The sequence below is a fragment of the Columba livia genome, chromosome 12 (genome assembly GCF_036013475.1).
Source record: "Columba livia isolate bColLiv1 breed racing homer chromosome 12, bColLiv1.pat.W.v2, whole genome shotgun sequence".
NCBI lineage: Eukaryota > Metazoa > Chordata > Aves > Columbiformes > Columbidae > Columba > Columba livia.
The window spans coordinates 12,706,790-12,729,129 of NC_088613.1; the positions used below are offsets into that span (position 1 = coordinate 12,706,790).

Consider the following 22,340-nt stretch of genomic DNA (forward strand, 5'->3'; position numbering starts at 1 on the left):
AGGGCCTTTAATTTCTAGAGCTCAATCCTTTTAGCTCTGAAACAGCTTTGTAAAAACAGAATGAAAGCTAGAAATTTGTGCCCTGGGGCTGAAAGTAGTGCCCGCTCTTTTTTCTGTTTTGTTTTTCCTTTCTTCCATGTATTTCAGGATGCAGGCTCCTGGCTGACTAGTAGTTGCCCCAGAATCTGCTCCATTTTCACTACTCTTCTTGTGTTTCGTCACTATTTTCCAACACTTGCCTTTGGAAGGGTAAAAGGGTCTTTTTGGGTGCTGGGTAATGGAGACAGTAAGAAGTAAATGAAGGACACAAGGTGCTAGTCTGTAAGCAATTCAGCGTTAAGAGCTGTTTGAGTCTTCATTCAATCGTATCTAAAATCTAGAGCTTGGGTTTCAAGTGTTGCTCATAGGTTTTGAGCATTGTCTCACCTAAAGATACTTTTGCATCCCTTTTCTTCCTATGCTCATACGCTTGCTTTTCCCTTTTTCTCTCTGCTCTAAGATATAACTGACTGGACAAATGTTGTATAAAAAAACTGATGTGGAATTCCAAGGAAAACCAGTTCTCAAGCAATAGTGTGACTGCTATTGTTAGTTCCTGGTAGGTTATCCCATATGGAATTATTATGGTATCTTGGCACCACAATTGATATGTTTGACAGTTTTCATTATGTGTTTGGGTCTCTTTGATGTTTGATTATTACATTTAAAGAAAGATTATAAGGTAGAATACATTTGCTTTTGAACATGTGAAAAACACAACCTTCCTTTTCCAGATGCATTCATTTTAACTCTGATTAGCATTCACTAAAGCTGCGGTTATTTCTTTCTTCTTTTGAAATGCACTCATTGTTCTTTTTCAAGAATGAATCATGTTCCGTTGCTAGCGCGAAATACAACATAACAAAAATGGTAAAAATGATTGTCTGTAATCCTTTATTACAGGCAATCCAACCGGCCAAAACAAAATTGCCGTTTAATAAGGTGCTGGTTTGTTGTGTTTTTTTTTTGCAATGAGTCCTGTGAATGCTCCACACTAACTGGAGCTGCCCACAAATTCCCATTTAAAAAAACAAAGTTTCCTTTTAACTGACCAGACTTTACTGCATGTGACAGAAAATGCAATGTCTTCTCCTTCCCTCTCTTTGACAATCCTTGCAATCTCCATGGGTGCTTAGATCGCTCTGATGTGAGACCTGGATAAGATGCTATTTATATTACATATTGTCAAAAGCCTTATCCAAAGGGTGGTGCGTTAAATGTATTTCAGGAAAAGGAAAATCCTGGCACTACTTCACTACTTAAATAGTGTATTTCAGCAAAGGAACCTTTTTTTTTTTTTTTGTGTGTGATGAGGTCATTGTTCCCATTCTATGACAGAAAGAATTTAGAGGAAAAGAAAGTATGAGAGAGAGACTTGTCGGTATTTCAGCAGCAATGTGAAAAGTTCCTTCCCTGGGAAATTCACATGGAGAAAATGACAAGGAGCCAACATCCTATTCAGTGCTCAGTCCCAGAGCTCGTATTCATTAGTAGAGCGGAGGTATTACAGATATTAACAAGTATTTGGAGGATGTTTTGGTAATATTAAAAAACAAACAAACAAAACCAAACCCCCAATAAAACCCAAATAAACAACAACAAAACCACAAACAAACAAAACACACAAAAAACCAAAGCAAACCCCAAAACGTGAAGGGTCAGCAAGCCTAATTCTATGAAGACTAATAGTAGTGGTCGATTTTGAAGTAGTCAAGGTAGTGAAAAGTTGGAAAGACAAGAAGCCGTTAACTGCTCAGTGTTGTGGCTCCAGCTCCAAAGAGCGCTGAGGAAATGCAAGGGCTGCCATCTAAAGACATGGCCCCCCTGCTCAAATAATGAAGAATTTAAAAATGTTTTCCATAATATTTCTTTTAATTCACCTCTTTAAATTAGTTTCACTGCATTCTGTGTCCTTTTTCAAGGTGTCCATGGAACATAGCACAGCCTGGGGAGCAAACAGGAGACAAACCAGAGTCAAGTTCTTTCTGAAATTCTGCCACTGAACCTTACTCCGTTGGCAGATACTTTCATATTTTGTCTGAGGTTTTCATCTGTGCACACAGATGAAGATGTGTGCTCTCATACCTTGCAAGTTAACTTAATTTTCATAGAGTTGCTTTATTTAGCTTCAAAAATGTCAGGATTACAGTCTACTCTAGATGTACGCAGTTGTGATATGTTAATATGATTTTAGATTAATTTTGTACGTGTTTATTATCGCTTAAGGGAAATTAATGTTGAATGCTGATAAGAGTGCTCAAACATACAACTGATGCATACTTTTCTCTCTTAAAAGCACACAAAAGAAGTGGGAAGGCCGCAAACTCCTTTGAAAGAGACAACCTTGGAGCCTTGGACTCAACCACAGGTAGGCTGGAACAACTTTTCTGATAATGTGTTTTCTGTTAAGGTGGTTTCTCTAAGTCTTCATAAAATTATTCTGGGGATCTAAGAAAAGCTTCAACAGGTAGCTCTGTGGTTCTTGGCATCATATGTCAAAATGATTTGTTTTGGTGTTTGGCTGCCCAGATTATTGGTAGTGGCCTTTTCGTTGAAGTCTCAGCTTTTTTCTAGGGGAGGAGTGTCAGCGTTATCTTGCCTTCTGTTTGTGCTCCTTATGTGCTTGCAAAACTTTGCAGAACTTTACAAAACAAAACTGCTTTCTGAATGGTGTGTCAATAAACGGCGAGCATCTCCTGGCTAGAAATGAAGTTTGTGGAAGTTAGTTATTTTGAAAGATGGACCTTTTATGTTGTATGGATTTATCAAAAAAAAAATGAAGCAGTATTTAATCATGTAAAAAGAAAAAAAGAAGCATTTAACTTCCTTAACACAAAATGGTTTGCATATTTTGGCATTGCAGTTGTGTAGTTAATCATAAATTTCTTACATGCAGGAATTCAGAGCCACTTTTGCTATTTATTCCCTGTGTAACAGCATACTGTACTGCACATTGCAATATGTGGCTTCAGAGGTAATGGGAGGGAAAGCAAGCCCAAAGTCTATTCATAGTGTAGGTGAAAATGGATGTTGCTGTTCCAAGGATCAGGATTGGGGCTGCAGGAGACAAGGTGCTGGACCCGGGTAGTAGGATGAAGTAGGGAGCTGGAAAGACCAGCCTGGAAAATCAGGCTGTTTCTTCACATTCCCAGGGGAAGATACCTGCTGCTTTCTATGGATGTGGAGATGTTTTTCCTTCAGCAGCTTCCATGTCTGTAATTCATATGGCATAGTACCTTGTTCTGACAGCAACAGCAGCCTCTGCTTTGCAGGGTTCACCTGTTGCTAAAGGCAGCAGTGAATCTATAGCTTAATGCCCAAGTTGAGAGTTTCCTGGCAAAGACGGAGAACACCAGGCAGAGGTAGCAACCCCTGATCCATAATTACAGTCTGTCTCTAGTCTAAGTAGGCTCTGCCTCGTATTTTCAGGCTGCAATCACTCTGCCCAAACAAATAGTCTCCTATTTAGTCTTTAGTTTTTACAAAATACATATATGAAATCCTATAACTTAGGCTCATTCTAGAGGCCCATTTACTCCAAAAGCATGTGACAAACACAGCATAGGAATTTAGAAGTAGAAATGAAGAAAACCCTGCATCTCTGTTGCTACTGCTTCCCTTCTTCATGCTTGAGTGCATATTTTTTATTAGTTGCAATGCTAACTGTGCAAGCCTTTGTGGTACAAGCTATACAGCTGACTGGAATATAGGAGCTCTTAAATGGTAAATTCTTTACTGTAGTCACAGATATATGACATTTATATTTGTGGACCTCTGCACACAGAAAGATGATGGTTATCTGCAAACATGCAAGCCTTGTGTTGTAGGGAAATCCCTTAGCTGTTACTTTCCAAACAGGATCTTCCTTCTTTACTAAAGAAAAGGCTCCGAGGTGCAGCGTGTGCCCGGGCTGTTCCCAGGTACTGCATGGCCAAGCCTCCAAATGCCTCTATTCAGGCAGCTGCTAATCACAACGGTTCAGCGTGCATTGATCTGTGTCTGCAATCCGTAATGTTTGTGTGCAGGACCACAGAGGCTTGCTATGGTCTGTAGTTACTAATCGTAACTCCTTATGTGCAGGAACAAAACTGTGGAGGAAAGTGCCTAGTCCCAGCAGTTCCTGCTAATCAGGTAATGAATCATTGAGGGAGGGCTGAGTAATGTGGTAACATTGAGGAGGGCTCCTCCTGCCTTGCCCACAGCTCGTGCTGAAGAACAGGCAGGTAGAGAGCTTGGAGTTAGGGCTAGGTTTCCGTTTGTTGGCACAGAAGAGAGAATTTTGTCTCTGGAGTTGTGAGAGGAGGAGTCGAAGCAGCTCGATGCCGTGATCACCGTTTAGGGGAGCTCTGGTGCCTGGACATGGGTGACAGCACTGAGCTTCTGCAAGGGGTGGCTGCTGTGGCTGCTGCCAGCAGTGTTGCCAAAGCCACGTTCTGTTGCACTGGGGCTGTGCTGCTTGGAACCGCTGTTCTTCCCGAGTAGGCAGACTGTCACCGTGTTATCTGATCACTTCTGAAAGCTGCATTTGCCACTGCTTTATTTGGTAACTACACGGATTAAAGCATGTGAAATGTTTTTGTCATTCCTTTTCATTTTTGAAAAAAAGAAATATCTGCTTTTTTAAAAAAAACACATACAAAGAAGCTAACACCAATATGCTTTCTTTACTTCATGGTAAGAAGAAATGTAATCAACAAAATAAAAAACTGCTGGAACCATTATTGTAGAAGAAAATTAAATTAGTTGTTAATTCTTTCATGGATGCAGTTCTGGCCCCTGCAAATCCCTTCTTAGATATTTTGAATAAAGTGAGTAAAAATTCATGGCATGGATAAAAGCTTTGTCTATTTTATGAGCAACAGGCAAATGATCCAAATGATGCTCATAAAGCAAATGGTTCCCAACTCTGAAAGGAGGAGGAATATATTTAAAAGCCACTAGAATGAACCATGAGTAAAACCAACTCCTGTTTACAAAAACATGTTGTTTACGTGAAAAAATTTTAATCCCCACCTCCCCACTAAAGGGAGGGAGTCACTACTTTTGTCTATTTAATAATAACAGTAAAAAATTATTACATTTTCCTAGGCTCCTTACTGCCATTCAGTGTGGAGAACTGCTGTGGGATGCGTTTTACCAACAGAGAGAATGAAATAGCCGAGAGCCCAGTTTCAGTGTGCGGGGCCAAGCAGTTAGTGAAGCAGAAAGTACCACATCTGGCCCCTCACACTGGGAGGTGAAAAGCTGGTACCTATTAGCGGTCGGGCAGTTTCACAGAGAGAATATAGTTTGGGGGAAAGAAACAAGAAACGCTGCTTTTTGTGCAGGGGGAGGGAAGGTTTTATGGCTCCTCTTCTGTCGTGGCTCTCGGTTGCCTTATTTGTTCCAGGTTTCATCTTAGAAACAGGCAGGTAGCTGAAAATTTTGAAACTGAGCTGTACAATTACACACACACACAAAAATAAAGAACTCTAGTACTGTGTCAGGCTCATTTCTTATTCTGTAGCTTGGTTGTCCTTGAGGTTGGTTCGTTGGTTGGTTGTGGGTTTTTAGTGTTGTTGGTGTTTTGGTTTGTGGATTTGTTTTTTGTTTGGCTCTGATTTAATAAGTTCCTAGAGCAATATGACATTGCCAATATGGGAATTATTTTTCATGGCCATGCCTTTTAACTTGAAATTTACTGTATCTTTTTCTGCAAACTCAATGAATGGAAACTGATGTTCCTGCCTGGAAAATAAAGTATGAGAGACTCATTCTGATAAATTCAGGACAAGACCTTTGCAGATAAGGAACTCGTGTGGTAGTAGTTGCCCAAATAGACATGTCATTGGTTTACAAGCTTTATTTAAATGCTAAATACCACGTATTTCTGTGGTTATGTTTTTTTTGCTGCTTTGCCTGATTAAATGTTTAGCTGATAAACCCTGTCAAGGCTGTTTAGAGCTACTGCAGTTTAGATTACGTGTTCATAGCCTCTACTTTTATAGTCAGTTAGAAATACGATAATTTAAAATCAAACTAATCTGTAATTGTTTAAATTTTTGAAGTTGCTGACAGTATTTGAAAATCTGATTTATTTTTTTTTTTTGTGGTAACAGCATAAAATAATATTGATTACAATGATTCTGATGTGGAAAAAAAATGGCTTTGGTCTTTCAAATTACTAGGAGGATAAATCAAGAAAGAGAGAATAAGGATTTGCCAAAATAAGGAAAAGAACAATGGTTGAAATTATGTAGCTTAAAACTACAGTAGTGGCAAATAGCAAGGCCAAATAGCATGGCAGATACAGCAGAACTCCACTCTGCAGTTGCATTGTATTTTCAAATTAAAACTGTTTCTATTTCTTGTGACTCTTCCATCACTATCTGTTTTGTGTCTCTGTGAAATGCTGCTTATAAGTGATTCCTAGAGGTGTTTGACACGGTAAAACGTGAGAAGCTGGTGTTATTAGTGCTGTAGCTTTTTGTTTGTTTATTAATTGTAATAGCCCCAGGTGCTCTTACTTAAGATATGGCTGTAAAGCCAGGGTACAGTTGCATGAATTTTCCAGGTCCAAATGTAGCATAATTACTTTAATGAACACATTATTTTCTCCCTTTTCATCATGCTTTTTGTCCTTCACTCTTTACCGTGCCACTGGAAACCCAGACAGTGATGACCCTGAAGGCTTATATCTCCTAAAAGTACTCTGTAAGGTTTAAATATCCAAGGATTGAGATTTGGCAGGCTCAGGTAGTGCACACTTGTGTGTCTTACAAAGAAGCAACATCCAGCACCAACATGGCTTTATTACCACCTGGTGTAACAGGGCTGCGCTGCCCCAGCAGTGAGCATGACAAGCAGGAGCAATAAGATACAGGGCAAGTGCAACCATTTCTTTCTCAAAAGCAGGAGAGGAAAATAACTTGTTTCCTCTTTCGTGTCTCTAGTTTTGTTTTCTCTTTGTGTGTGAAGCACAGTTCCTTTTTTTTTTTAAGCAGAATTACTTTTTGTGGAAAGGCAAAAACACCAAGACTGAAATCTAATTACAAATGATAGAGTGTAGTATTTTTCTGCTCAGTTTTAAAAAATCACTTTATAATGTTGGAACAGTGGATAACAACATCACTAATCCAATATTTTAACAGTAAATACGTTTGATGATGGGAATTGCTACACTAATCTTATATCCCTCCACAGTATAGTTAAGAAATCCACAGGGGGTTTTACTAATCAGTTTTTGTAAAGTAAATCAAGTCATGTAATTCTCTTTGCTTCTAAATGCCCAGCAACTGCAGGCAGAACATGTGCAGTACTTTTTGTTCTTTTCATCAGTTTTTTACCCTAATCTGTAGCCGTGCTTTCTCCTTCAGTATACAAGAACGAAACTTCTGGAGAGAAAAGCCTGCAAGCCCCCTCTGACTGAGGTTTGTCCTTAGGTGAGCTGGCAATTCACCTGCCCTGCTGGGAAAGGATGGAGCAAGTTCACCCCTGCATGTAGCTGAAGAGCTGCCAATAATAAATATGATTCAGCCAAATTCATTACTATGCTTCTGAGACATATGATTTAAGCTACTTAGTTGTGACCTCGGTTTTAGTGACCAGCAAGATATATTGCAATATGGCTTGTGCTTTTCTCTTGCTCTAAAAACTGTAAAATATAAAGTAGTTTCCTTTTTTAAATTATAAAGAGAATGTTTTAGATTAGGAAGAAATATTAACAACTGTGGTTAAATATTTGAAGAGAAGCAACTAATAATAATTCTGTGCATATTTTGTTCCACAGTTCATGGGAGCTGAATTATTTTTCATGAAGTCCTGGTGTGCTCTGTTTACTTGGCTCACAGCTTCAGCCTTTAGGATTCAAAATCAGTGGAAGTCGGAATGAAAGTGAAGCTTTATTTCTGATTCAGTGTCTTTAGCTTAGACACAAACCAGTCACCTCAGTCTAGTTACATCCTGTTTATCTTTTGTATTTAGAATATGTATGCTCAAAACATTCCCATTTTATTTGATGTCTTAATAACTTTACATATTCCTCAATTATATTCGTATTTAATGGAACTCGAGTTGTAATCCTGAGTTCTAGCGCAAAAGCCTTGGTAAATTTTAAGAAATAAAAATCCAGATCTGAGTAGAGGGTGTGGGGATTCTAAATGCAATCAGAATTGCCTGCAGAAATATCTGAACTGATTTCGAACATTCCAATCTTAGAAACTGCATTTTTGTCTCTTAAAATGTAGATCTCATGAACTAAAAGCTGACTGGAAGCAGGTAGTTGTTTTGGTCTGATTTGAGTGCAAGCCTGAATGAAATAGTACTTTATTATGAAACTTAAGAGAAAAATACAGTAATTTTTACACTTTGAAAATAATTACAGTGGATACCTTCATAAACATTTAATCTTGCCAGGAGCAGCTAGTGCAGTACCTGGCTGCCAAAAGGTACAAACCTGTCTTCTCACAGATAGCAACACTATTTCATTTTAGCTCTCTATGTTATAACCTTTAAGGTATTCCTGACATTCCAGAAGAATAATGTTTCCAGAAATCAGGGTACAGTTCTGGAAGGTAACTTAATGGAAAGGCAATTTATTAAGTGGAAATGGGCATTAACCATTTCCTGCCTAGCGATTGTGTTCCTGGATTGTTCCAGTTAATACGGAATAGAAGAAAACCAAGATGCCATATATAAACAGTATATCAGCCTGTATTAGGCCACTGGGAGTATTCAACTGGAAATTATAAAAGTGAAGTTTAATTGCAGGATGTTTGCAAATAAAAACTTAATGATAATTAAATAAAGACTTATTCTGCAGTAGAGCAGGATTGCTGAGATAACCTAGCCAACTGGAAGAACTCTCTTTTTATTAATCTCATAAGTTTTTGTTACATTTGACAGGCTGTATATACATATAAAATTGCCTATTTTTTCAAGATCAAGTTTTGCCATAGCATGTGAGCATTGCAGGTTAGTAGGTGATCTAGCTGAAAAGTCACTGAGAGAAAATAAGGAAAAAAAAATCAGGATATCCAAGTTGTGAGCACTGAATTTACTATTGATTTCAGCAGGGGACACCATTACAAAGGCAGAGAAAAATTCCATTTCATTTAATTTTATCTGTCTCTTTTCCAGCCGCATCATGGTTCTGTGATTAAAAACTCTCGATCTGAGCTAACCTACTGTTCTCTTATGAGTTAATTAAAATAAATGAGAACTCTAAAGACAGTTTCCATACAGTTTATTCAGTATGTTTTCAGGCGTTTGGCTGTTGGGAAGCAGAAAGCCATCCACTTTGGGGCCTGAATCTCTGAGGAAAGACATGCACTTGGTGTTAATTTTTGTCACATTGTTCCATGTATTTTCAGAACCCAAATGTCAAAGCTGTTGAGTGAAAAATTATGATAGTAAAGGTTTCAAGTCCTTACTACCTTGAAATAGTTAAATCTTTTCTAAGCCATTCACCGAGACTTTGAAGAACATCTCCCTTTTGTCCACTACGACAGCAATGTTTTCTGCCTAATTTCTTTGGCTCACACTGTTAAATCTTTCCCTTTCTCTTGCTTCTGACATGTCAGAGTTGTTATTACAGACTCAAACAGCGGTGTAAATGAGGAAAGAATGGGTAGCAGGAGTGGTGAGGTCAGCTGTAGAGCATCACCTGGAAGTTCAGCCCGGTGTGCATGAAAACAGGTAACCCCAGAAAGCTCCTGGCAGCGTGTGTCCTACCGGAGCTGCCAGAGGGAGCTGAGCTGCCCGGCACAGGCGGGTGATTTATTCACCATTACCATCTGCTGAGCTGGAGGAGATGGGGTTCTCAGTAGTGCAATACCAATGACATTGTTTAAAAGTAGATAGCTGCTCCTTCATCCTGTGAGATACAGAAAGAGCTGTCAGTGTCTAAGTAAATCACCACGAACCTGCTTTCACAAAATGTAAATAAGATCTTTGAGGTGCTCAGAATGGCTTTCGTCCCTACTCTTTTTCTTCTGCCCTCACCCCTGTTTGGTGAGAAAGTGGAGATGTCCTCATTATTTAGGAGAAAGCACAGAATAACAAAATCATTTAGTTGCACTGGACTGTAACTTGTTCTGAGCTGTGCTCAACATGTATAAATCTTAAACCAGAAAACATAAACAGGGTGTGATTCATGGAGGTGCCTGTTTTCTCCAGTGCCTGGTTCGCTGTCAGTGGCGGTTTGCAGTAGTGTCAAGTGGGAGCTCTGCACAGGCACAGAGCATCATCTTCGTTGCTGCAGCTGGTGCATGCGTTCATGTAGCTCAGAATAAAAGGAGTGGTCTGCAAAGCCTGAACAGAACAAAACCTTTCTGGTGTTTTGTTTTAAACCTTAAAAATGGTACCAGCTTCAGCGGGGACCTTTGTGAAAACAGTGGGTGTATGAGGAAGAGCTTTTGGAAGAGTTGGGCTTTCAACTGACTCTTAAACCTCTGAGATTTTTCTTTAACACACTGCTTTTTGGAAACTTTTAACCACTTCTTGTTGGTGGCTTTGTTTGGTGGCATGGGTGATTATTCTTTTGTTTGTTTAGTTGCTATAAACTTATACAGTCTTTAATAAGAACGTTATACCTTCCCTCCTGATGGAGACACAAATTTTATTTTCCTGGATGGCAAAGACAGGCACTGCCATAAAGTCTTGTCACTGGGAATAACAAAAGGAAGCACTAGGTGCATCGTGTGAGCTCTTCACCTGGGGATTGTCCACACTGGCCATGATTCTGTAATGCTGAATGTTTTACTGTTGATCATGATGGAAGAAGACTGAAGCCCAGTATTAGCTTTCAGGTAAGAGGGATTTATTCACAAATGCTGTTAGGGTCCCCAGTGTACACTGATCAAACCGTAGGTCATATCTCTTTGGTGTTGAAAATAGTTTTTCGACTGAATTTGGTTAACTGAAATGAGGTATTTCACCAGTCCATTAAGTTATATGATTATTGTCAGTATCTGTAGCGGAGGTGGTGGTTCTGGGTTGATGTTGCAACCCTCTCAGTCAGTTGGTTTTCTTCAAAGATATTTTATGGCCTGAATATTTTTTTTCCTGCAAATTATTACATATAAAGCAGATACACTCCAACTCGGTGCCCGATGGCTGTACAGTAATGGGTATTATGTCTCCATTCAAAGCCCAGCTGGTATTAACACCACCATTCTCTCCATCTGCCTTTGTGAAAGAATCCAATAAACAAGAAGGCATATAGGAGAAGGTTATCACATTACATTCAGCATTTTCAGTGTGTGTATTAATTATTGCGAGCAGTCAGGCACCCACTTGGTGTGGGTAGGAGCTGCTGTGTGGCCAGGAGTGCCTGTGTTGGACCCTTTTGACCCAGAGCAGTTTGAAGACGGTCACTTCTCACTCCTCAGGCTGTGCCTTGTGGGCTCGCTGGCAAGCAAAGCTGCAAGGTGCTTCTTGTGAGATTTTTATCAGTTATCTTCATCTAAAAGGTACTGCAAAATGGGAAAGGGCTAAAGCAAAGGCGTTGTGGAGGTTTTATCTATTCGGATAGCTTTTGATTGCAGATTCTGATGCTGAGCTGGAAGTGTCAGAATCCAGCCAGGCCACATGGCTCCTTCCATGCACCCCCTGATCTGCATCCAAGTGTCTGTGTGTGTAGGGAAGCAAGTGTGTCCTCCCATGATTAGTTCAACAAATAAGACCTTCTTCCAGATCTCTTCTTTCTGTGTCACATCTTGTCCCATCTCATATTCCTGCAAAGCAGGAGCAGTTGCTGATTTTCAAGCCATATGATTCCAAGCCATTTTTGTCCATCTGACTGAGCTTGCTTCTGTCATCTTCCAGCAGCACAAGTTTTTGTAGCAGTTGGAGACAAATTACAGGGGGTCTCAAAAAAGACTGTGGCCTGGGATCAAATGCCACTGAAATGGTGCATCCAGCCCACAGTCTGCCTGCTTGTGACTGAAGGACACAGATGAACAACACAGTGTACGTGATAACTATGAAGATGGTTAAAATAGATTTGTATAATAGAGTATTTGCCTTCTCTTAGAAATGAAAATATTTTTGTTTAGCAATTAATTCTGCTTTGATTATGGAAGGTATTTTTTGGGTATATATAATTCTTGGTATATATGAACTTCATTTGGAAGGCTTCTACAACATTCTTCTATGCTGTTATGAATACACATTTTACAAACTGGTTATAATTGATTTATTTATGAAGTTAAATTAGGCAAAACGCCGTTAGAAAAGAATACCAGGTTCCAGACACTAAATGTTGGTGTTGCAGACCAAGACGCCGGTTTGGAAAATGATGGCCAAAACTTTACATTTTGCCTTTGTTTTGAAATGCCTCTATGCTTTCCCAAATACCATATGAAGACAGCAGAAATATTTGTTGCACATTATGCTGTTTTTCTAACTCTAACAGATATTAGAAGTAGCTCAGACTGAGAAAGGAATTAATGTTGCCGATACTGTGACAGTGGTTGTTTGTAGTACAATTCATCATCCATGAAAAGATGCATATTCTACAGCTTTGTTTTTAAATCCATAAATTTTTACTGGTAGTACAGTGTTTTCTAATGTCATGGATTTCAATATATGGCTGCAATATGGATGGTGACAACGATGAACCGAGAGAGAAATGACACTCTGTGTTTTGTTTGACTTGCCCTCTCTTTGTGCTACTGTTCTCCCTCAGGATTTTATTCTAAATTCCTCTTCACTGTTGGGCAGAAGTTCACATTAAATAGTGAGGTTGCAACAAGTTTCCACTTGTGGAACCTTCTTCTTCGAAGGTGCCCACAGTTAGCTATTGCAATGGCCAAAATCAGTTCTAGGTGCTCATTTTTACAGTTCAGGGTGTTCAGGGCAGTATCATACTAATCTGAAGTACTAACAATTCCCCTATATTTACAATATGGGGGCATTTTTAGTACTGTCTTGTTTACCTGCTAATATTCTATACTTACATTTTTACCCTCCAAATTGCTGTAGTTCTTGGGTCTGTGGTTCAAATAATATTATAAAATGCCATCTTCTCTATTTGCTATGTTCAGTACAGAATACATGTTTGCTAGAGCAGCTTTCCAGGTATTTCTGTGCAATCTGAGCATCCAGTCCCTGGTTTTACTGGGAAAGAAATCCGGGTTAAACCTGTACCAGCAGTGACGCGTAAGGACCACGTTGTCACCCTGAAGCTAAGATGTATATCTTAGGTTGGTTTGTCATGGCATTTCATCAGGATAAAAGCCAGTACTGCTGGATCAACACGTGGTACAGATGCTTTTAATATGTATTCAGCCTTTTTATATGTTTAGTTATCTATGGTTTTAGCAGGTATGTCAGTGGTGGGCTATGTCCATAATCGGTGTGAGCTACTGACAGAAATGCATAGAATAAATGTGGTTCTGTTTATTAACTTTATACAAATCGAAGTGTGGAAGCATTGCTTATGATTTTCTCTCTCATTGTTTCGTGGAAAAAACTGTGGTCTAACACAGGTGGTTTGTTTAGTCTTGAGAATGCTATTGCTTAAGGCCTTTAGAAAACCGTGGTATTTTTTCCTTTTCTGAAAAGTGCTCTCTTTATAATCAAAGATGGATGATGAAGTCGTTTGTCCGTTCTCCCTTATTTCACTGGCTTTTTCTTGCTCTTCCACTTTTTCCTGTAGGAAAATCTGGTGTATGCAGTGATTCTGTCATGTGCATGTTAAAATTTTCTCCTTCCAGATTTTGTTTTTGTATATGAGGATCATTTATTGAGATCCATAAAACCTTTTCTGTCCACACTGGATTCTTATAATTTGTGTTTACTGATTTTATTTTCCTGCTCAGCAGTTTGCCTATAAGGTGATGGCATGAGACAGGCAGGTCTCAGCAAGAGGGCGGCTCTTGGTGGTTTTGCATTCTGATTGTTTTTAATTTAACTGCTTCCGTATATATGTCTAACATATAGATTTTGTCTGTTTAAGTGAAAGTAATGAAGAAGTAATGATGGTTTATGATCTGTTTCATTCTCTCTATTTCAGGATTTACAAGTGTTGTGACTCAGAAACATCTTGAATTTTTATTGTTATTATTATTATTTTTATTTTTTTAAAGAGGAGCAGTGAGAGGGACTAGCTTGCTTTATTTCTTTTTCAGAACACAGCCGAAACGGTAGGCTCTGGGTTTGGCAGTTTTACAGCAACTTGATAAAATAAAAATAATCGTGCCATCACTATTTTATCTTCTTTCAGATGTGCTTCCTTCAGAATTGCTGCTTTCATATTTGTGGAACAGAGCTCGGCAGAGTGGCAGTCTGTTCACAAGCTCTGCCAAGTTGAGGATTTGAGAGAAAGTAAACAACTCAGTTGGAAACATGGATAGCAAGTGTTCTGTAGGCTCTAAGAAGCAGAGATATGCTGCTGTATTATACAAGAGTTCGCTTAATGGAAAAATGCTGTTTTCTCCGTAGAAGGAATGAATCTCTCTGGCTGGCCATTGTCAAGTAAGCCAGTTGTGCCTGACAGCTGCACTCTGTTTGGGCAACTTCTCTATCAAGTTTTTTATAGCACTTCTCCTGAATGAGAAAAACTCATTTTTGGCCCTCAGAACATAAGCCAATATTTGTAAGGAATAAATCTGAAGGCTAGAAATACCTAGAGAGGAATACCTAGAAGGAGCTGGGAAACACCTGTGAGAGCTGCGAGATGGGCAGTTATTGAAGGAGTCTTTTCCAACATACGAAATTGTTGCTTCTCACATGTTCCTCCAATATTAGTTTACTTGCTAGTGATATTAATTCCGTGAGCTACAAATCCACTTATGATGCTTTATAAAACAACACTTAATCCCTGACAGATTTGAGTTTTTGCAAACAGGGGTGGTTTAGATGAGCTGTTTGTGTATTGCTGTTACCTTAACCCAAACAACGAGATGAAAGACAGTTGCTAATTATCTTCCTGAAGAGGAGGTGGGGCTTCACTTTTAAGAAACATCTTGAAACTATTGCCTAGTGCAGTTTTCCCAAAGCAGAAGGATCGTGGTTCGCTTTCCCCCCACCTCTCTTCTGTGCTGTTTCTATGCAGGCTTTCACTCTATCTCCACACTCAGAATTATTACTTTTTAAAATCAGTCCCATAGCTTTGTGAAGCCCTGTGACATCTATTAGTTTAAGGGACTGCAGGTAACTCATGCTGTATATTTTGCTGAATTACTTTACCCCTCATGGCAGCACACTTTGGGTCTTCAGGGATAAGGTTTACCTAGAGCTCCGCTTCACTGAAAGAACTTAGCAAAAGTTGCTTGCATTAACGTCATTTCATTGGTATTGTTTGCTTTGCTTTAGAAACCTAGGAATGTGAGTAACACCATACATTTGAAAGTGTATATCAATAACACTCAGATACCAGAACTATTGAAGGTCATAATTTAAATTGTTGAAAAGTATGAAAGCTACCTTTTTGGATAGGAAAATTCCCATTCTACTGAAGTAACGTCTTGAAAGATCATATTTTAAAATGAGGTGAGCAAAGGAATATTTTAAATGTCTTTTAGTAACTACAAAACCACTTTTACTGGTCCTTATTCAGTGATCTTCATTCTCTATATAAACTAAGCTCCCTCAGATGGCAAGTATGGTAGTCATGATGGTAAAGGAGAGACATACAAAATGAACAGGAGGTGCCAAAGATCTTACGTGATATTATAAGCAGACACAATGTAAACCTGTGTTGGTATGTGGGAACATACACACTAATGTATGTAGCAGAAGACCAAACAAATATAGGTGCAGAAAGTAAATGCTTCTGAATAAGATTGTTTAGCTATGATAGATGTGTTGTCAACCTGCGGCAGCTAAAAGCTAAATACATGAGTTGGAGAGAAAAAAAAAATCCAATTGAACAAAATCAATCATTGGGGTGTAGGCTATTAAATGTTGACAAGTGGTAAAGGCTGGTTATACTGCTCCAAAACTTTGGGGAATAGCAAAGCACCTTTGAGTAAACTCGCACTCTTTAAATCAAAAATGAAAGTTTGTTGTTTTCTTTCATGGCATTTTATGTCAGGGGCCAGTATTCTCAGAGACTCTTACACAGTGTGAAATTACTGTTTTACTCGCTTCTTTGTATTTCTGACCTTGAGTCTTGATCATTATATTCTATACACCTGACAGAGTTCAGAAAGAATTTAGATTCTGCAAGAATAAACCTTTTTTTTTTTTTTTTCTTTTAGTTAAATAATGAACAATGCTATTTATGCAAAGTGGAAGTCAGGTTACTGTGATTTGGTTCATTCTGTAGGGAGCATTGGACAGAAAGTCCACACAGGTCCTTCATTTGTTTTTCTTTTACAGCCATGGAATTTGCCACACTATTGCATGAAAATGCAAAATGAAGTCTTAAGGAGACAATATTTCAGACTCTTTGAAATTGCTTTCTTAAAATAACAAAGCTTCTATTGATTTCTACTTCCCCAATATGTTTTAGACTATAAGGTTTAAATTGTTCAAATTTATATAGAAAATAGGGAGAACAGACAGAGCGGGTTAACGGTGTGGAGACACTCACAGGGCTTCAATCGCATGTTTCTTATGCATTGATCTGACTGTTATTTGGTGGTTCTGCCACATTCTGGGGGCTGAGCACTAATGATCAGCACTTGCTGGAAGAATGAAAGGGAGCTGGTACCCATCTCTGGCTGTGTCAGCCTGCTGGCCCCAGCTCTTACCAGCGCCTCGGATATGCGCTGCTTTTTATGCCAGTCAGTGCTAGAATAAACTGAGGGCTACTAAGTGATGAACACGAGTCATAACTTAAAGGTTTCACTTTAAGATCCCCAAGGAAGAAACAGTAAAACAAAGAAGAAAAAAAGGATGTGTCTACTCCTACTCTTGGTGAATTTTTCAAAAAGATGATTGAATCTCCCTTATAATTTGTGTCCTCTTGCTGTTTTTCCTCAGAGATACGGTGATGGATTATCATGATGCATACAGTAGATAAGCTTTTCACACACACACACACACACACACACTTGTGGCTGGGTTGCACTGAACAAAATATCAGGTCCAGGACCCTGAAGGGAAACTGCCTTGGGTCACCTCTAAGCCCAGTTTGATCTTTTGGTCAGCTTTTATGGGCTGACGGCAGGTGGGTGTAAAAAGTAGGTGCTTAAATCATTATTTTAGTATTCTCCTGAATGTTCTTATGTTGGGGTGCTTGCCTTAGAGTAGTGACAGTTTCCTAACAAAGAGAAGAAATTACCTCCAAATTAAAGCATACTGGAAATGATCAATCTTCCCCAGCTGCAGTAAGCTGTTGGAATAGAAGGCAGACTGTAATATTGTATGTTATATGGCCTATTACTGACTTCTAGGCATTACTACAGAGCAGTCAAGGCTTCTCTATGCGCTGGAAGAAACTAAATGTATAAATGCTAATTAAGCCTAGACAAAATAAATTTTATTATGTGTTTCCAATAGGTAACATATATGGCTGTGGCAGACTTCACGGGGAAATGAAGGCAAAGTGAAGAAACAGCACAGCTGCTGTGCATGTGGTAGTTTTTCTAAGGAATAAATAACAAGAAGTATTATGTGGTGACCTGCTGCAGTGGGGTGTGAGGTAGAAGGAATTTTTCAAATGCTAGTGGTGGTTTTAGGGATTTCCCAGTTTAATTGAAGATGCTGGTGCAGTTAGCAAGGAGGTGCAGAAATCATTTGCCTCTGGCACCTACGAGAGTGGTAACAGCCCATTTTATGTCATGTTATACCTACAGAAGTCAGGAGAATGGAATAATGTGTATAGATCCAAAATGTTTTTTGTCTGAAGGAAGCTTTAAATGCTCTCATAGGAAATATATGGATCCCTACCTCTTTTGGAGGTGGGTGACACTCCTCAGTGGCCTAAGAAAGATGAAGTCAGGATAATGGCAAGTTGGTTTCGAAATGAAAAGATAACAAAATTGAGAAACTTACTTTTAAAATCTTGTTATGTTCAGCATGTTAGTAAAGCTGTAGTTTAAAAGGCAACTTCAAAGCACTGAGGGGGAAGAGCTGCCAGCTGGGAGGGGGCCCAGGAGAAGCACCTCGTGGGAGGAGAAGTATCTGGTGGGCATCCAGGTGCCCTTTCCTGAAGGTCTTAGTGGGTGTTACCCAGAAATGTTTGCAGTCCCTGGGTGTTGAATGGAATGTAAGACTATTTACAAGACTGTTTAGAAGTTCTTTAGTTTGCAACTTTTTATTTGATTTTATATTTGTTTGAATTCTTCTTTTAGTTGCCTTGTTGATGAGATTCTGTTTTCTTATGCTAATCTTTGTTCAAGAGTCCCACATTTGCTTTTTCTCTTGTGATGAGTTGGGATATGCAGAAGGATAAGGAGGTTCGAACATTGCTGGGAGGCAAAGACAACTGGAAGTCTCTTCCACAATTTTTAGCCTATGTTCTTTAAGTTAGGGAAGTGTGAACATTTAAGGGCTTGTTTTACTGTTAAAATCTTTACTTTAAAATAGATCCTTGATGTCATGCATGAGATAAATCATAGCAGCGGTTGTTTTGACACTCTGGAGTGTAGTTATATTATGCACTGGTTTCCCAAGAGATCTTAAAATTTAACAAGCAGAGGCCAGTGTGAGTGATGAAATGAGGCAGCAGTAGAGCCATTTCAATTATACTTTTATTACATAGCCATTCTTCCTAGAGCACTTCATACTTTTTGTAATGCTTACTAGAGTATGAAGTGCTTGGTGTGGAGGAAAGGTAGCTCTGATTTTATGACTAAGTGGCCAGTGTGATTTGAACGTGCTCTGGCAGGAGTGCTGGGGTGGAGCAGTGTGAGTAACGCGGGAGAGCACAGGGAGGAAGAATCCTCTGCTTGACTGTAATGACTGGGGCCCTCCTTGGAGAATGATAAGATTGGTAATTCAGTAATACTGGTAGAACAGAGGTACTTGCAAACTGTGTAGGTTTTTCTATTTTGTTTTGAAGATGATTTACTGTTTCAAGTCTGTGGTTAACAGTGGTCCTTTTTTTTCTTTCCTTCTCCGCAGTAGACTGGTACAACAGCTTTAATATTAATCATGTTCCTTATTATCTTTTTACACTGCTTATCTCGTAGTTATCTGCTTGTACTATGAATTATTCCTGAGTGTTTATTTCTAATGTAGGCTATCATCTAGAAGGATTATTAAATATTTTAAAGTGTTAATAATGTAACTTGTGCTTTAGATTATGAATATAAGTAACGTCCCTTTTTGTATGAAGACAGTAACAAGTGTTATACAGATTGCATGTATAAATATGTAGTTAAAGATCTGAAAGTTTAAACTATGGTCCTCATTTATGACATTTTAGGGTGCAATTTGAAGTTGTCATAAGGGATTATAGTGAAATAACTTTTCATTTAAGACTGCAATAACAACACCAGGTGCTGGAACTCTTCTTAGGTTACACAGGACATTAAAGAGCTTTTGTTTCTATAGTATGTTTATCATGTGGCCTCTAGTTGCTTTAGAGTATGTGCCTTTCTGTGTTATTCTGTGTACCCCTTGAACCTTCAGCGCAGCTGAGTGGCCTCCACTAAACATGTGATGGGTGCAGGTGGCACCTGGAGGGGGTTCACTGGGCACGGTTGGGTTGGCACTTTGTGGGGACAGGAATCACAGCTCGCGCTTTGGTTATCGAACTGCTACATATATTCTGTCAGGCTATGGCTCACCATGGTTATTAAATTCCCATTTGAATACACTAACCTTCATTCTAATACAGCATTATGAGAAACCTCCCTCAATGTCTGAGGTAATTGTTAATTTAGACCACTTGTGTCTTTCTGAGATTAGCAAGAAGGGAATCTATTTTTTTCTCCCTTTACAAGCAGACCTGTTAAATCCTTTAACTGAATGGATAACGATTACAAGTCTCAACTGACAAGCTACAATTTTTTTCAGTTCCTGAAAGGTCATTTATAATAACAGAAATGACTAGCACAGCACACCTACAATATCTGTGTTGTGAGGGAACTCTGATTAGAATTTCAGCTGGTATCAAGGGGTGTGCTTTTTGTATGCAGAGGGAGGCTCTTAGACTGCTATTCATGTCCACAGCTACTCTGGCCAGCAAAAAATATCCACACTCCTTTCTTATAAAAAAAAATATAAATGTGATGATATAAATGCAAACTGCCTCCATTGAAGGAATATTATTAAATTCTTCTGATTAGAAACAGATGTGCAACATTTCCTGATAAAGAGAGTATTGTCAGAGTGTAATGCTGCAGTGCAATTGAGTGTATGAGGGAAAATTCAGTTTTAGTAAATGCAAAGGAAAAGGATATTTTTTTCTTCTATTTGTTATTTATGCTTTGAAATAAAACATTAAAAAGGATGATAATATCTAGTGTTTGAGAACAGAGCAGTATCTCCTTGCCAGTGTTGAAGCAGGTTTTTTCTTTTGTTCTTTTAAATTAGCAGTTGCTAACAAAACTCTTACACATGTTGGACTGAGTATGGAGTTCCTGGTGTAGGTAGAATAGTTCAGGTAAAGTTGTAGCACTCCCTAAAATTCAGGGAGTTTGTGCACACTGCCACTAGATACAGGGCTGTAAAGTTTCTACAGGTGTGCTCAGATCTTAGTGAAACTCAGAAGGTGTTTGTGTTGTCATGTTCCTTCTGCTGAACCTTTGGACCCCAGACCCAAGAGTCTACTGGAAGAGCCCAAGTGTTGATTGAGGAATGATGCCTCACGTGCTATTCTTTGCTATACCTGGGTAGACTTCAATATCTGTTGGGAAATCCTATTTTCCCTTGTAATATCTGTGATCTGAAGTTAGCTACTTATGCACCCTTTTTTTTATGTTGCTTCTGAGCTTATAAAGCATTTTGTTGGACAAAAAGAAGTTAATATCTTGATGCAAAGAGGTTCAATCAAAATTGCATCTCGGCAATATAGCCAGCCATTCTGTTTAGTTTTGGACAAATGACATACTTCTCTGTTTCTTTGTAGTTTTGTGGTGTTTTTTTTTTTTTAATCCTTCCCATATAATAGACCGCAGCAGTGTAATGTTCCATCTGACAATATGCATACATATTTTCCAGGAATAAATCAGGACATTTCCCAGTGCTCTAGCACATCACTCTTTAATATAGGCCAACAGATCAAAGACAACTACTGTAGTTTCCCTCCTGGGTCTGTTAAAGCCAATATAAACGTGGCCCTTTATAATCTGTGCTGTATTATTTAGAAAGCCACTGTTTCCCTAGAGTTATTCAAAAAGTTATTGAATTTGGGGTTCTTTTAAAGTACATCTTTCTGTGGTATGTCTACTTATGTATCTAGTTAGCTACCTGGCTTATTTTGTGTAACTGACTGGTTACCTACTTGCACGTACCTGGTAATCACCTGCACCTACTACATTGTTACATTTGGATTATGAACCAGCAGCCACAAATAATTTATCCAACTAGTAACTTCTCATTTTGTGCATAGAGCCCTCAAATGGTTAATGATTTGGACAATTACTAATTTGCTGAGGAGTATATTGAGGAGTATGTTGAAGATCATATTTTTATATATGTGATTATCCTATGCAATGTAATTTCTACTTCTGAAGAGTAAATTATGTTTTATGATGATATCTGTAGAATAACTCTGCTATCCTCTGAACTAAATGGGTGTGATTTCCTTCACAATACAAGTAAAATTTCTACGTGTATCCAAGAGAAATAAGGAGTGCTGTGTCTGTGAGTAGCTTATTTTGTTGGAGTACATACACCAGTCTGAGAGATTCTGGTGTAGTTATTCACTAGTGCATTAAACACTAACAGTAACTTTTCCAGAGTAAGAAAACTTGTGAACTTTGCTAGAAAAGAAACTCTTTAAAATGCCGCACCTTTAGACTAAATATTAGCACAATAAATGTCATCTCACCACTATAAATGAATTATCAGAACCTTAACATAACTTCAAAATCTTTCCTAACATTTAGGTGATGCTGTATTAATTTATTTTGAAATTATTATTAAACCACAACTGGGGGAGAAAAGAGCAGAATATTTTGTTCTCCTATGAAAGCCAGAATGAATAAAAAAACCCCTAACAAAACCCTCCTGATTTTAACAGTACACCAGGTTTAGGAAGTCAAAAGTTTTCTGGCATCTATTCAATATATAGTTTTCAGATTAAGCAAATGAAGGGAAGGCAGTTTTGTTGTAATTTGCAGTACAAGAAATCTGGAATAGTCACAGTCACTGCCGAATTTGTAACCCACTTTACAGATATATCTGTTTGCTTCCAGATAGAAACTAGAGATATGAGCATCCAACTTCAGGATGAGATCTCGTAATGTTTATTGGTTAAC

General features: G+C 38.6%; 1 protein-coding gene across 4 annotated transcripts in view; it reads left to right on the forward strand.

The window, feature by feature from the left end:
- Nucleotides 1-22,340, forward strand: part of PCDH11X (protocadherin 11 X-linked) — a 461,528-nt gene that overhangs the window by 210,015 nt on the left and 229,173 nt on the right. For all 4 annotated transcript variants that reach the window (XM_065077865.1, XM_021295015.2, XM_021295031.2 and 1 more), the window contains one exon: nucleotides 2,336-2,407. In XM_065077865.1, coding sequence (XP_064933937.1) covers nucleotides 2,336-2,407 — 72 coding nt within the window. The remainder of the gene's footprint in view (nucleotides 1-2,335; nucleotides 2,408-22,340) is intronic.